At 37.4% G+C, this 1,320-nt stretch overlaps 1 protein-coding gene across 1 annotated transcript in view; it reads left to right on the top strand.

The window, feature by feature from the left end:
* Positions 1-1,320, top strand: part of LOC103581809 (fatty acid desaturase 2-like protein FADS2P1) — a gene marked incomplete at its 3' end in the record, with an annotated part of 25,088 nt that overhangs the window by 15,466 nt on the left and 8,302 nt on the right. Inside the window, exon 4 of the mRNA XM_008563554.1 lies at positions 978-1,079. Within this exon, the coding sequence (XP_008561776.1) occupies positions 978-1,079 (102 nt within the window). The remainder of the gene's footprint in view (positions 1-977; positions 1,080-1,320) is intronic.

Raw genomic sequence — 1,320 nt, 5'->3', positions numbered from 1 at the left:
CTCACCAGACACCCCTCCCACCTCTAGTAACTATAGTTCCTCCCTCTCCATTTGACAGTCCAACTTATCATTATTGTTTATTTTTGTGGGTTTTTTTGTTTTGTTCTGTTTTCTCTTTTTTAGCTCCCATATATAAGTGAGAGCATGCGGAATTTCTCTTTCTGTGCCTGGCTTATTTTACTTAGCATGATTTTCTCCAAGTTCATCCACGTTGCTGCAAATAGCAGAATTCCATTCTTTGTTATGGCTGAGTAGCATTCCATTATGTAGATATACCACATTTTCTTTATCCAATCATCTGTTGATGTACATTTAAGTTGGTTCCATATCTTAGCTATTGAGAACAGAGCTGTGATAAACATGGAAGTGCAGGTATCCCTTCAACATGACACTTTCCATTTCTTTGGTATATACCCAGTAGTGGGATTGCTGGGTCATATGGTAGAATTTTGTAAGGTAATTTTTTTTCTAGCAAAACTCACTTGCTTAATTCCTTGAAAGGCAACTTTTGGAAATGAGAGAGGAAGCAAATATTCAGTTGGTGCATAAGCTGGTCACTTTACACGTATGTAATTTGCACAATAGCCCCACAAGTCAGGTAGTATTATCTCCATTCATCAGATAAAGAACTGAGGGTCAGGGCTACAGAGTAACTTGCCCAGAGTCATGCAGGTCATAGGTGGTGAAGACAAATTAGAACCCAAATCTGTCTGACTCCAAAGCCCATCCTCTTTCTGCTTCATATTGGAAGATTTTGACAGTGGAAAGGAGGGCATTCTAAGCTGAGAGAATCACCTTTGCAAAGGGACAGAGGTTGGAAAGAACATGACACATGTGAGAAATAAACACTAAACTTAGCTTTAGGTCAGATGAGATTGTCGCTGTTCTCAAAGGGACTAGTGAATTTGCTAGTGGGCTCAATTATTGTTTTCTTCTTGAGTTCCCAGCTCCTCTAAGAACAACTTCATCTCTCCTAGGCTCAGAGTTCATTTCTACAGCATGACACGGGACACCTTTCCATATTTAAGAAGTCCAAGTGGAACCATCTAATGCACAAATTTGTAATGTGCCATCTCAAGGTACAGAATGCAGGGATGTTTGTTTGACTGTGCATTCATATCAGTAAAAACTGTTTGTCATGCCCCACAAATAAATGTAAATGTACTAACAATGTAGATAATATATATTCTAATATGTAATATAGCATTATATATGTGGGCCAAACTTAGAATTTTAATTTTTTAATGAGACTAATGTTTATTTTTATTTGAGAAGCTCTTACATTTTTTATTACACTGATAGACTATTTGGCTCAATCCT

This window comes from Galeopterus variegatus, unplaced genomic scaffold (assembly GCF_000696425.1).
Source record: "Galeopterus variegatus unplaced genomic scaffold, G_variegatus-3.0.2 Scaffold13986, whole genome shotgun sequence".
NCBI classification, from domain to species: Eukaryota; Metazoa; Chordata; class Mammalia; order Dermoptera; family Cynocephalidae; genus Galeopterus; species Galeopterus variegatus.
The sequence above is the reverse complement of the archived record's forward strand: the minus strand, read 5'-3'. Positions and strand labels throughout refer to the sequence as shown.